General features: G+C 45.3%; 1 protein-coding gene across 1 annotated transcript in view; it reads left to right on the top strand.

Moving 5' to 3' along the window:
* Positions 1–12692, top strand: part of SF3B3 (splicing factor 3b subunit 3) — a 51047-nt gene that overhangs the window by 17713 nt on the left and 20642 nt on the right. The window contains exons 10-11 of the mRNA XM_070953187.1: positions 2179–2274; positions 3485–3557. Of these exons, the coding sequence (XP_070809288.1) occupies positions 2179–2274; positions 3485–3557 (169 nt within the window). The remainder of the gene's footprint in view (positions 1–2178; positions 2275–3484; positions 3558–12692) is intronic.

Here is a 12692-nt window from a genome sequence, read left to right as displayed (position 1 = left end):
TTCCTGGAGGTTATTAGGATGGGAGCCATTTGGAGTGTGTGTCTGTGTGTGTGTGATTCCAGAGGGGAGGTGTGTCACTGAGAAGTTTCCCAAGTTGTGGGCAGTAATGAGCATTCCTCATGACTAACTTCTTTGTGAGCTGCACCAGTTGTTGATTGGCTTCTGCCAATTCACCATGCCGGTCGCTCTCTGTGAAACCCTGCATGGCACAGGGCCTGAGGGACTGCCTGGGCAGCTCAGTCTTGTAGGATTCCTCTGATTAAACAGGGCCATCTGCCCATACCTCAGCCATGGGCCTTACCTGCCCTCTGAAGTGAGGGTCTCTCTGAGACCTGAATGGCCCCCATCCTGCTGGGATTTTGAAGGGACTTGAAGGTGTTTTCACCCAGCATGATTTAACCTAGTTTGTTTACTTCTGTCAAATCTACCTTTCTTTTTGCTTTCGTGCTGTTTTAATGCCTTGTTTTTCATGTTTTAAATAATTTTTAAATGCCCAGAGTTACCTGGACGTGGGTGGCATACACATAATAACAATAACAACAATAACAACAATAATAATAATAGGATAACAAGATACACTGGTGCTAGCATACAATAAAGGCTTATCGAATACCAAGTTAGCCTACAAGAAAGAGATGAAGAGTAGAAAAGAGAGATGGCAAGGCAAAATATTACATGGCCAGTATACACATACACATGCACACACACACACACACACACAGAGCAGCAGACCATTAGTTGAGAGCTGGCCATGACTAAGAGCAGGAAAGCTGAAAAAAGGCAGAGGGGCAGCTTCTAGCTGCACAAGGCCAAGCCTTAGGAACAAGGGCACACAGAGCCAGCATTGAGCAGATAGCAACTGACTGCAAAGGCCGTCTCTGCAAAGCAGCTAAAGAAACATCAGACCACCTGGTTAGCTGCTGCAAGAAGATGGTGCAGACTGCCTACAAACAGTGACATGATAAAAAAAGCAAGAATGGTGCATTGGAAAATCGGCATGAAATCCCATTTGCCTGCAAGCAAGAACTGGTGGGACCACAAAATAGACAAAGTTGTAGAAAATGAAGTTAAAGTGCTCTGAGACATGAAAATTCAAACAGGCAAGCCTTTGCCATACAGCAACACTCCAGACTTAACAATTGTCAATAGGAAAGACAAAAAGTCTGGCTAGTGAATGGGGTAGCATAGCAGAAGAGAAGAGAAAGAATACCGGAGGGGAAAAATTACAAAATATAAAGACCTGCAAACAGAAGCAGGACGTCTGTGGCAAAAGAAAGTGGTGCTCCAGTGGCGTTCCAGGTGTTTTGGGGTTGTACCTCTTGGGATAGACACCTTTGGTGCAACCCCAAAACACCTGGAACGCCACTGGAGCACCATCAAGATGAATGGAATTGTCACTAGTCAATACTAAAAGGCAGCTTTACTTGGAACAGCTTACATCCTGTATCGTTAGTTTGATAGGTAGTTGTTTAAACCACAACTACCTATCCCAGGTTCTTGGGAAGGACTTGATAGATGGACAAAAATGTTAAATATAATCTGAACATCTGACTGTGCAACCAACCGCTACTGCAGAGGGGGCTCTGAAGGAGAGAAGTGCCTGGGAGAAGAGGGATCACTTTGCCAGGACCAGGAGCATCAGGGTGTGTGTGCCAGGCCAGTGTCCTTGGGGAAGATGCTCCATGTGTGGCCCCCACGACTGAGGCGGTAAGCGGGGCTCCTCTGCTGCCTAGAGGTACACCTTGGAAATGAGAGGTTTCTGGAGCGGACCAGGAGTATATAGGCATCAAAAGTGGTTGGGATATGGGAATTGAGAGAAAATCATCTTTATACCTGTGGCCATGAGTGACAGGAAACTTCCTTTGGCCTTCATTCAGGTGAGCGAGCAAAGTATAACAAGCACTTCCTGACAGAAAGAAGCCAGATGCTGCGATACGTTTAAAGTTAGGATGCTTAGGTTTGCCTGCCAGACAAATGGCCTGGGGATAGTGATATTTTAGTTAGATCCTGCTCTGTGTTGCTCTTTATACTGCTAAATTCTCCAGGTTTAAGTCATGTCTACTTTCCCGTCACATCAGAGGGTGATAGCCTTTGTCTTCCTGCTTTAGGGGAGAAGCAGAAGCAGACCTTGGATGGGTGTTTTGGTTTCTTATTACTGTTTTTTGGATTTCCGTGCAGATTGCTGATCTTGCAAACGAAGATACCCCTCAGCTGTATGTGGCATGCGGAAGGGGGCCTCGTTCCTCTCTGAGGGTCCTAAGACATGGCCTTGAGGTAAGAAGCCTCCTGAATGAGTGTGGAGCCCCATCTGACAGACTGAGCTCAAAGTTGAAAATGGATTCTTTACTTCACTTTGTTTTTGTTATGCGCTAGGCTGCATAACAGCAGGTCCTGGCATGTCCTGGGGGAGGGGAGGGGGTTGGTGGGAGGGTTGGGATGGCTGTCACTGCTTGGGGTCTTGGAGAGCAGCTGCCGGTCAGATCAAAGCACCTAAAGGCCTTGAGTCACTATTCCTTCCTGTAAAGGAGTAAAAGAGGCCAGCCCTCCTTTCTCTTGTTAAGGAGTTGGATAAAAATGCCTCTCCCCCCCACCTCCAAAAAACCCACCTATTTTTTTCCTTTTTTTTTTTCTCAAAGTTTTTCTTGTGTCTGGGATTTAGCTGTATAGAAAGGAAGGAAGGCTTGCATCACTCTGATAAACATAAAATGTTTGCTATTTTAGCCTCTAAGTATTGTGGCCCATCAGTGGCCTGTGCAGTAAGTAGCTGATTCCGACAGTGAGGAGGATGGTGTGGTGCTGCACCAGCAGCCTGTGCAGCTGGCACTCGAGTCAGACAATGAGGAGGCTGGAGAAGATGTGGTGCCAGAAGCGGGGATTCAGCCAGGGCCTTCAGAACCTCCAGAAGCTCCCATAAGTGAAGAGGAAGAAGAGGAGGACCCTCTTCTCGATGCATGAGCGTTCAGAGCTGTTAAAAGGCAGGAGTGGCTCCTCGAGAGTAAGGCTTGGGGCTAATTGGCCACTCCCCTAGCCTGTTTAAGGAAGGGCGATGACTGATGCAATTTGCAGGAAACAACTTTGTTCATATTCCTTTGGTCTTGATTCCAGAAACATTTGATTCAGCTCTTGTTTCTCTCTTGTCAGCTTTCCTGCAAATTGCTTCTGGGCATTCTGCCAAGATTACGGTTATCTGAAATACTGTGCCTCAGAATTGAGTTATTATTCTTTGGATTCTTGTCAGCTTCAGTTAATGAAGTTAAATTAACAGCCCTTGTTCAGAAAAGACTGATTTAAACTGTACTTGTGTTCGAACAACTACTAAGAAAGCTCATTAGTAGTCCTTAATTAAACTAAATTAAGTAAACTAAAGTTTGTACGGACTTTGTGTGTGCTGCGTTCTTTGGGGTTCGTAGCTGGGGCAGAACACTAAGGCTATTTCATTTTCACAAATCTTCTGCGTCTAAGTTACTGTTCTGTATCTTGCTAGGTGTCTGAAATGGCGGTCTCGGAGTTGCCCGGTAATCCTAATGCCGTGTGGACAGTGAGGAGACACATTGAAGGTAGGAAGAGTTCTTGTGTGGAGAGAACTGGGAAGGAGCATGGCTCAGGTTGAGGCACCTGGGCACAGCTGGTCTGCCCACAACTCACTATGGGGTAGTGTAGTGTCCTAATGCGAGATGCAACTCTCTCCCCAACGCTCTGTACGTGGCACCACAGCTTGCAGCTTTTGAGTAATCCATGACTATTACAAGATTGGTAGGTCTAATGTGGCCCCTGAAGCCCCCCTGATAGCATTTTCTGGACCATGGGACCCTCTTAGTCCTTTTCCCTCCCTCCTCAGCCACTTCCGTCCTGCCCTGCTCTCCCTGGCACTTAACTTGGAACCAATTCACACGGCTCTATTTATTTATCACTTCATTCACCCATTCATTTTGGGGGTCAGTGCCAAGAAAGAAAGCAACTTGGCCAGACTGGATCGTCTGTTACAGGGGCAGCTCCAGAAATTTTTTTGTTGCCGCCTGTGACTAGTTGTGTGCAAAACTTTTTATCTCAAAGCATTTTGAATGCCTCTAGTTGTGACCAAAATATACCTCAGAGCTTGCTATTTAAATGAAGCTGCTGGGGTAGATTGCCTAGCGTGAGGAGGCTGGAAAACCAGGATCTTGATAAAGCCCAGTTCTGCCCTCCTTTTCCGTTGCAGTCCAAGGTGTCTGTTTAATTGGACATTAGCCTGTGGTGTTAAGTCAATCAAAACTGAAAATCAATTCAAACAAGACTGAAGGACTCCTGGTTGGTTGCAAGTTATATCAGACAATAGGAGGTAAAATTACAGTGGATGGGTTACACCCCTCCTAAAATTTTAGTTTGATGACTTCCTAGAATCTGAACGTTGGGGAATGTTCAGATTCTGAACATTCCCCCAGAGTTGGGGAATGGCCAGACTTGGTCTTCCTAGCTAGTGTTAGTACACCAAGTGCAGATGCCAGAGTTGACCAGGACAACGCAGGCCTCAATTGTATCCTGTTTGGGTTACTGTGGCATGTTTACGTGGGGCTGTGTATGAGCGCATTTGGAACCTTAAGCTATACTGTGGGGTGCTGCCGTGGGACAGTTGATGGGGAACACGTGTCTCTCCTGAACAGCACCCTCACTTCTACAGGTCTGTTTCTAGTTTAAAGAGCTGGCCATAAAGCAGGATGCAAGTTTGGACCAGGCTGGTGGAATGGCTGCCGATCCTTTTGCTCTGCTGCCTGTGGAATTCTCTTTGCTGGGCTTCCTTGAGAGGAACTTGCTATGAAGTTCAGCTAGTTCAGAGATATTTTATGTTTCAAGTAGGTCATTTAAGATGGTGTCAGGATGATCCGGAGGATGGAAAGTTGTTTTATGTTGTGTATGCCTGGATGTTTTTGCAGTGTCACATGTAATGAGGCTGCATAAGTAATAGAACTAGGTGTGTAGAAAAGTTTTGAGAGGTTTGAGGATTGCTGAATGGTGACAAGCTGAATTGAGTGTGGATAGATGGCCATCAACAAGGACCAGGGAAAAAGCTATAACTCATACTGGCCAAGCCCCAGCAAGAGGTTGGCACTGGGCTGCTACTCTTACTTTGTTTTCGCTGCTTTCAGGAAATGTTAGACGTTGTGGGTGATGAGTGCCATTGCATGTATCTTCTAGATCCGTTGGGGGAGTGCCATGTAGCTGGTGCCCACTATTTGAGACCAAGCAGCTGCAGAACAAGGAAGAGCCAATTTAGGTTGTTAGTTGTGGTAGCCAAGGAAAGCTGATGGAAGCAGTTGGGTGTGGTTAGCTGCTGGGAGAGCATCAGGGCAAGAACAGCAGCTGGCATGGAGAGCCAGGAGGAGAGAGTGGAATGTGGCTGTGAGCAGCAGTTGGCTTGTAAAGCAGGCAGGCAGGAAGGCTTCCCTGCTGAAGTGCAAGAACAGACTAGGTGAAGGTACCTCAACCCTGATTGCTGGGGTGGGGAGCTGTGTAGCTGTGGGCTACGGTTATATTGAAATGAGAAGATGAAGTTGGGTGGGATGGCTGGGACTCAGTGGATTTAGAGCATGCAGTCAGTTCCAGCAGGATATGTGGGTTTAATGGGATGAACTGGACTCGTTTCAAAGTCACTCACATGCTGATAGCCTAATGAAGTCTCATTAGTCTTACGGACTAATACGTGTAGGTGTCTCCCCCGCCCCACCCCCACCAGGGTTTTTCAGACAGATGCAGAGGTCCTGCCCTGGTCCACAGTATTACACAGTTGGGCAGTTACGTTCTTTCGGAACTCTGTCCTCCTGGGATTCAGGTCCTGCTGCACTCCTGATGTTACGGCCTTGGTGGCCCTGCTTAGGCGGCCTGAAGCCGGTTCCAGAGATTGCCAGTTGCCTGCATGTGAAATGGATCTGCAGAGACAAGCTTCATCTCTGCTGATTTGTTAGCTGCCCAGGTACCTGGCAGTGCCCCTTCTTCAGTACTTAATTTCGTCTTGTGGGGGTGGGGTGGAGGAGTCTGAGGTGACAGCAGCTTCCATACTGAACAAGAGGAGTTTTGGTTGGTTTGTGACTCCGTTGTGAACCTGATCTTGTATATGTAGTTATGACTGTTAAAACATGTATGTGAGTCCACTCCTGAACTGGTTTTTATTTTAAGCAAAGGAGATATTATCTGAATATGGAAGGCACTGACAGCTGTCATTTCCAACAGACAGATCACTTTCTGACCAAAAAGTAACTCACTGTCACTCCAAATCTCTTCAACCACAGATTTGTTAAGGCACTCTTACCTGGGCATCTGAGGGATCCCTTTGGTTTCTCTGTGTGTTGGAAAGATGTGTATGGCTACTCACCTTGGAATTCTTGGCAGCTCTGAAGGATTTTTCCACAGCTTGGTGGGCAGTTCCATCTTATCCCTGATCAATCTCTGCTTGACGGAGCTGGTTAAATGAATCTGGAAGGAGATCCCTCTTGTGCGGACTCAGGTTTGCCGAGGAGTTTTGCAGCAGCTGAAGCTAGAATGGCCAGAATCGGAGGGGCTGAGACTGAGCACCCCTGCAAGCTCCATCCACCCCCACCCCCACCCCCCCTCGTGTAATGAAAGTGACACAGGCTTAGTCCATGGATTCTGACTGGCTTCCCTCTATAGTAATTCAGAGCCAGCAAACCGAGATGCCGAGATGGCAACTGGACTAGTTTGGAGATTTTTTTGGCATAAAGTCGCTTCTCTCTGCTCTAACTTAGACACTGGTTGCATGGAACCACATGAAGGCATATCATGTGGTTCTCTGCATTCCTCCCGGAGATTCCTTTTTGCTCTTGGGATTTGTAGCATGGTCCAGTGATCCAACTGACTAAGAACTATAGATACTCCTCCCTTAATGACCATTTGAGGTTACAACAGATTCCCCCCCCCCCTCCCCCGCAAAGTTACTTTCAACCTGTCACTGAAGTCACAATTGCTTCCTGCGCCCACCCCCTACCACAGTCATGTGGTTGCCCTTTGGGCACTTGGCAAAAGGCTCACATCCATTACCGGGTGCAGCATCCTGCGATTGTGTGACTTGCACCATTCTTTTGCCAGCTTCTGGCAATCTGCTGATTTGGAAGAATGAATGCACTTAATGACCACCATGACTCACTTTATAACCATTGTAAAAATGGTTGTAAAATTGAGTCAAGTCACGTGGTGACCCGCTTAACAACTGCAGGGACTTATAATGGAAATTCCAGGTTCAGTGGTGGTCGTTGAGTGAGGACTACCTGTACGTATATAAAGTTTTCCCAGGAAGATGTTGGAAATTGCTCCATCCAAGTGTGGAATCAGATTTGTTGCTCCCAAATGCTGGAGCCCATTGGCTGAGATGGAGCTTTTTACTGGGTCAATATTGGGTTTCTCCTAATGGCTTTTCCTGGAATGTATCACCAGATGGCCTGCCTAATTCTCGGTGGTTTTCTCTCCTGGCATGTGCTAATGACCCAGAGCTGGGAAGGTTGTGCTGTGGTAATCCTGTTTGCCTCTAGTTTTTGTATCTGAAGTTCTTTATTCTCTCTTTTGTGATGACACAACTCTGGACAAATGCTAATTTTGGCTGGTATGTGGTTATGATACTACCAATACCAAGCCTTCTGTTTTCTTCCACAGGTGGCTGGCAGTGGAGGTGCTGATCTCCTCCCACAGGTGTGTACTTGCAGCTACAGGATATTGGTGCTATTTGGGTACACTTAGGGTCTCCTAAACTATTTTAACAGATAGAATATGTGTTCATTTCCATATTCCATAAAACATGGGAATCTTAATATATCTGTATTCAGGATGGTTATCAAATCTTAAACACACCCAAATTTTGGAATTCATGCACAAGATAGTTAGAGCTTTTACAAGTACTGTGGTTAGAGAACTTCTAAGCTAATAGTTAGGAGGTACAACGGCATCCCCCAGCTTCCAGTTTTAGAGTTCCTCAGCTGGTAGTCCTATTGCTGAGAATCCCAGAAGTTGAAATCCACACATCTGGAGAAAGCAGGCTAGCTGGATCCAGCTCCACTATTTCCATGTCTGCCATCGTCCTGAGCTACAAAGACCTCACTACCGAGTCATCACTATCCATGTTGTGAGCATCCTTTGATTTCCCACCTGTGTGTGCGCAGCGTTTCGCCACAAGAAGGCTCTTCCTGATGGCATCCTTCACAGTAAAGGCAACACTTTGGTTGTTTTCATTGCGGCTTCCCACTCCCCCCTTTTAGTGAAGCCAGGTTGGGCTGCACTAGTGCTACCAGGTACCTGCACATTTTCCCACTCACACTCTACCTGTTGATGAGCATCTCTGCAAATCTGTTCCTGCCTCTGGAATTGCCCCCTGCTTTGCTTCAGTGAAGAGAAGCCAAAGGGCAGCCTTGAGTGGCTGCCATAGTTCAGATGTCTGTCTGGTGTTAACCTGCTGTTCAGTACTTTCTGCCAAAGCATATAATGAGAAGGTTGGGTCTCATGCTCCTGCCCCCACATTTGTTTCTTGCCCTCCCACCGGTCTACTCACACATGCTCCTGACACGGGGCTTGGGCTGCTTGGTGATCGCCATTTAGTTAATTCCTTTCTGTTTCTGTTGTATTCACCTGGCTTGTCTTTTGAGTGCTTTTATGCAGCAGTAGTCAGAATAGTACACAGTGAAATTTACTTTGACATCTTGCAAAACCTTTGTAAGCATCTAAAATAACGGATTAAAAAACTGTTTAAATTTTCCAGTGAATATGTTGAAAGAGCCTCCAGTAGACTAGACAATCTGCAGTCAAGTAGATGTGAGTCCTGTTGACATCAGTAAGACAGAATGCAGGATGTGAGCACTCTTAGCTTCAGGTGATACCTAGAACTTGAACTAGGGCTGAACTCTGTGAACTCTCAGTTCTCACTTTCCCTAACAACTCAGTGGGCAAAATCTAGCATATCGGCCTGCAGCATGTTAGAATTCTGATTCTTGAAACTGTTAGTTCTTCAAGCTTTGGCAAAATGACCAGCAAGTGAGAAGACGTATGCTGAACTCTAATTTTTGACTGAGCAGAGTCCATGGAAGCTGGTTTTTGTTAACAGTTCTTGCTGACAACCTAAAATTAAATGGAGCTGCTTTTTTCCTGTTGAGTTCTAGCATTGGAAGAACTACAGAATGGACCAGGATGAATAGGTACACAATTATCATATTTGTCACTATATAGATCACCTTAACATAAAAGATAAGTGAAATGTTAGCAATGACCTCCAAGGTCCCTTTTAACTCTGCTATTCAATGAGATTTAAAAAGATTAAAGCTGTTTCTCTTTTATGGGGGGAGGGGGGAGGAAGGAGGGGCAGGGAAGATGACTTCAGGCTAGCTAGAGACATCCTCAAATCAAGGAGGTTGGAGCTGGTCCATCCCACTGCACCAGAAAGCCCAGCTGATCCTTCTTGTTCAGTCTTTCCCTCAGGAAGGGGGGAAATAACGGCAGAGGAGCCGAATGCTGTAATTGGGTGGGGGGGAGGGCGGCTCTGGGCAAAGCATGGCTCTTCAGGGTTGCTGGATTGCAGTGATCTTGCTGGTTAGCGCTGGTGGGACTTCTGTGGCTTCCCTGCTGATCTCTTCAGGAAGTCTTGGAATACCCTGGCCTTCTAAATTTGAAATGTATTTTCCAGTTCTACTAAGGAATATGTTGGGCCAATTCATGAGAGTGGGACTTCTCCTTTCAAAAGTTCCATGGCTTTTTTTAGTTTTTTAGAATGAGAAGGGACCCCACAGCCGGCTGTTTCGCTTCCGAATGGAAGAGTCCAAAGCAATTTCAGCAGTTTATGCTAACACTTAACATTTTGTTTAATAGGATTTTCTACATTTTGCTGAGAATTCTGACAGTCTTAATAGCTTTTCTGAAGATCATTTTCAGATCATGCCAAACCAATCTTATTTCATTTTTCAACATAGTGACTAAATTAGTAGACCAGCAAGGCATTCCACAAGGAATTCGACAAGGTAGACTACAACTTGGTAGTTCTTGGTAAGCTAGAAAAAAGTGGGATAGATAGCATCACCATCAGATGGATTTTTAACTGGCTGATTAATGGTACTACATCCACAGGGAGGGAAGTAAGCAGTACTACAAGGTTCCTTCTTAGGCCTTGTACTCTTCAATATCTTCATAAACAACTTAGATGAGGGAATAGGAGGGGAACTTATCAAATTTGTGGATGATACTACGCTGGCAGGAATAGCCAACACCCTAGATCTGGGGTGTCAAACTCGTGGCATCATGTGACGTATTGGGACTTTTTTCCCCTTTACTAAACCGGGCAGGGACGGGGCCAGCATGTGACGCATTCGGCCTATGGGCCGCACGTTTAACACCCCTGCCCTAGATGATAGACTCAAGATCCAGGTGGATCTTGACAGACTTGTACACTGGGCCCTATCTAACAAAATGAAATTCAATGTAGAGAAAGTAAAGTCTTACACTTAAGCAAGAAAAACCAAAAGTACACATATAGGGGGGGGGGGGAACCAAGCTTAAGAGCAGTAACTGTGAGGGATCGTGGAGTCTTAGTGGACAACCAATTAAATATGAGCTAACTGTGTGGTGACAGCCACACAGCCAATGCAATCCCAAATTGCATTAACAGAGGGATACAATCAAGATCACGTAAAGCCTTAGTAAGACCACACCTAGAGTTTTGGTGGCCACACTATAAAAAAGATGTTGAGACTCAAGATCACCTACCAGGTCCCTTCCCACTCAATGATTCTGAAGCTTTTCTGAGCAGTTTACTCTGTGGGGGGAAGGGAGGAGGAGTGAAAAGGCTTTATGCTATCAGGATGTTTTTTGGTTGCCACTGGATTACCTGAGTGGCATTAAATTTGTATACAGGTAGTCTTCACTTAACAACCACCGTTGTGCCTGGAATTTCCACGTGACCTGATATTACAACAATTTTTACGACAGTTGTAAAGCAAGTGACCACAGTCATTAAGCAAATCACATGGTTGTTAAGCCAATCTATTCTTGCAATGGGAGTTTTTTCCCAGATACCAGCAAAAAATCAGAGTTACATGACTGTGGTACATTGCACCTCTGTAGAAGATTCCTGCCACCACCAATCTGTGTTTCCATCAAACAATGGTCGGAGCCCTCCAGGGTCCCTTAGCCCCTGACTGCAGTGAGGAGATGACGGCCTTCTCTTTGCCCTACGAAATCCCATGTCTGGGTTCTGTTCTTTGACTGCAGGGTCAGAGGCTCATTGGGAATGGGAGGTCGGATTGCCGGCCCAAAGATGATGTTGAAGCTTAATATAGAACTAATAAAGATACTAATGAGACACTGGTTGGATTGACAGATGCGTGTCCTCTTATCAAGAATACTTCTTTTCTCTCTTTTTTTTTTTGGTCATGACTTGCTCTGTCATCCCTGACTTGGACAGCTTTTCCATTCTTGCCTCAGGGTGGAAAATGGTTTGTGAATACATTGGATACGTTGATCTTCCACAATGGCCCTTTTGAGGCCCTGCTGACCAGCCGGTTGACTTTCACTTGCCTCACTCTTCAGACCTTGGGAGGACTTTCTCTGTGCCCCGACTAACCCTTTGGGAAAAGCAGTCGCTGCTTCTCTGCTAGGGTTGTCTAAAGAAGGTGCCGCCCTTGGTTTCTTGTGGCAGGAGCCATGCACGTGGACCCTATATCAACTTTTCAACCCAAGGGATGGCAACCTGGACTGCAGCTTTGCAAGGCATGATTCACTTTCTGACTTGATCTGGTCTCGGATGTTGTTTGGGACTAGAGCACCCGATCTGATGCTCGGATTAGCTTCACAGGATTAGCCTTGGTGTTACATTGATAGGCCTACCTAACTTCTTTTTTTTATTTTATTTTATTTAAAAAGTTTTACAAATACATTTTCCCCCCGGTTTCCCCGCCCCAAACCCTCCCCTCCCCCCATGACTTCCTCAAGATGAAATCCAAATCAAAATCACATTTTATAATACTATAACCCCTAACTATTCCACCCCCTGTGTGCTATTCATTTCTTCATAAATAAATAGCATTCAGTTATTCTATCCCTATATAATACATTCAGCTAAAAGCTATCTGATATTTCCTAGTTTGATATTTGTTCTGCACATAATCTATCCACTTCTTCCACTCCCATACATAAGTCTCTTGAGTCCGATCTTTTAGATATGCTGAAATCTTCGCCATCTCTGCAAAGCTGGCCATCTTCAAAATCCATTCTTCAACAGTGGGCGTAGCATCATTTTTCCAATATTGACCTATCAATAATCTAGCTGCTGTCACCATATACAATATCAGCTTTGTTTCACCCAGTGTAAAACCCTTAACTATACCCAATAAGAACAATTGTGGAGAGAATTGGAGTTTTTTCTTCAAAACATTTTGCATAACCCACCAAATTTTTATCCAAAAAGCCTTCACTTTCTTGCAGGTCCACCATATATGATAATATGTAGCATCCAAACAATCACATCTCCAACATTCTGGTTGAACATTAGGATACATGCATGACAGTTTTTTAGGATCTAAATGCCATCTATAAAACATTTTATAAAAATTTTCCCTCAAATTCTGCGACTCTGTAAATTTGACATTCTGGCCCCATATTTTTTCCCATGTTTCCAACATAACTGGTTCTGCAAAATTTTGCGCCCACTTTATCATACAATCTTTAACCAATTC

This window comes from Pituophis catenifer, unplaced genomic scaffold, assembly GCF_029215685.1.
Source record: "Pituophis catenifer annectens isolate HBS135680 unplaced genomic scaffold, rPitCat1.0.hap2 SCAF_13, whole genome shotgun sequence".
In the NCBI taxonomy this organism is placed as follows: Eukaryota; Metazoa; Chordata; class Lepidosauria; order Squamata; family Colubridae; genus Pituophis; species Pituophis catenifer.
The sequence above is the reverse complement of the archived record's forward strand: the minus strand, read 5'-3'. Positions and strand labels throughout refer to the sequence as shown.